The sequence below is a fragment of the Pygoscelis adeliae genome, unplaced genomic scaffold (genome assembly GCF_000699105.1).
Source record: "Pygoscelis adeliae isolate BGI_AS28 unplaced genomic scaffold, ASM69910v1 Scaffold145, whole genome shotgun sequence".
Classification (NCBI taxonomy): Eukaryota; Metazoa; Chordata; class Aves; order Sphenisciformes; family Spheniscidae; genus Pygoscelis; species Pygoscelis adeliae.
In genome coordinates this window covers 364,395-365,717 of record NW_008824866.1, presented here as the reverse complement: position 1 = coordinate 365,717, position 1,323 = coordinate 364,395, and the positions used below count along the sequence as shown (strand labels likewise).

General features: G+C 45.4%; 1 protein-coding gene across 1 annotated transcript in view; it reads left to right on the top strand.

The window, feature by feature from the left end:
- The window catches only part of OSR2 (odd-skipped related transciption factor 2), a 2,751-nt gene extending 1,988 nt beyond the window's left edge, over positions 1-763 (top strand). Inside the window, 1 exon segment of the mRNA XM_009324399.1 lies at positions 146-763. Within this exon segment, the coding sequence (XP_009322674.1) occupies positions 146-370 (225 nt within the window). The 3' untranslated portion in view covers positions 371-763.
- Positions 764-1,323: the final 560 nt, after the last annotated feature.

Here is a 1,323-nt window from a genome sequence, read left to right as displayed (position 1 = left end):
ACTATAAAATAGCCCATCTGGGGCAGGACAGGGCGGGCAGGCGGTCTGCCGTCCGCCCGGGGCTGCTCTCGTTCGTGTCCAACCCCGATATTTCAAGTTGTGCGTTGCGATAACAAAAAGTGCAGTAATACGTTAAACCAGGTAGTTTGTGAAGGATTAATCCTTTGCTTGCTTCAAATCTGAACAGGAATCTCCACACAAATGCCCCACATGTGGAAGAACCTTTAATCAAAGAAGTAATCTGAAAACTCACCTTCTTACCCATACAGACATCAAGCCCTACAACTGTGAGCAGTGCGGCAAAGTGTTCAGGCGAAACTGTGATCTACGGCGGCACAGTCTAACTCACACCCCGCGGCAGGACTTCTAGAGCAGCCAGGGACCCGCGCCCGCTCCGGCAGCTCCAACTTGCCCACTTTACTCAAGGACTGTGTTGTAGGAACTCACAGACGCGCGCGCACACACACTCACACACACACACGGAGACACACACGCAGACTCGGGGCCAAGCTTTCCTACCACACGTCTGCGAAACTCGTTTTGAGAGTGCGGACTGCAGGATCGGGCCCCTCTCCAACCCACGCCCCGGCGTAAAGCTCATCTTGTAGATACTCGCGGCTCATTTTAGAGCTCTGTACAGAATGTGGTTTTTCTTCGTTTGTTTGTTTCGTATCGTCGTGTCAGATGCACATCGGTAACAAATCGGGGAGGCAAAGTATCTCTTAAAAGTGTATTTCAAAATAAATCCTTTTTTTTTTCCAAATACCTCCTGCCTTCTTGTATTATTCTCTAAACATTTGGGCTTTTTTTTCCCTGCTGTGTCAATGCAATGGTAAAGCATATTGAATAAATTTCCTAGCCGGGTAATTGTACTGTCACAACAATTTTGGTGATCGCTTTTGTTTGGCCTGTTTCACTGTCGCTGTTGTGTTATCTATTGTTAAGTAAAATGAAAGTGCCGTATTTGCGAGTTTATAGCTCCATTACTTAATAGTCTGACTGTCTAAATATTAACTTCTGTACTTTTTTTTTATTTTCCTGAACGAAATATTTTTTTTTTTTTAAGAAGAGAAAGAAAGAAATACTTGCAAATAAACAGATCTTAGGAAATAATGCATAGAGCCGTTCTTACGCCAAAGCGGCTTATTAGTAACTTATTTGCAATCAGCCCATATATTGTAAAAGCCATCCCTTTCGCGGAGATTGCAGCAGACAGCCTCCTGCCAGTAGACTTTGGACACGGGCAATTCACGCGCGTAGACAGGGACTTTATCCTGTAGAAGACGATTCTTTCCCGACAGCTCTGGAAGCAAACAGCGAGGC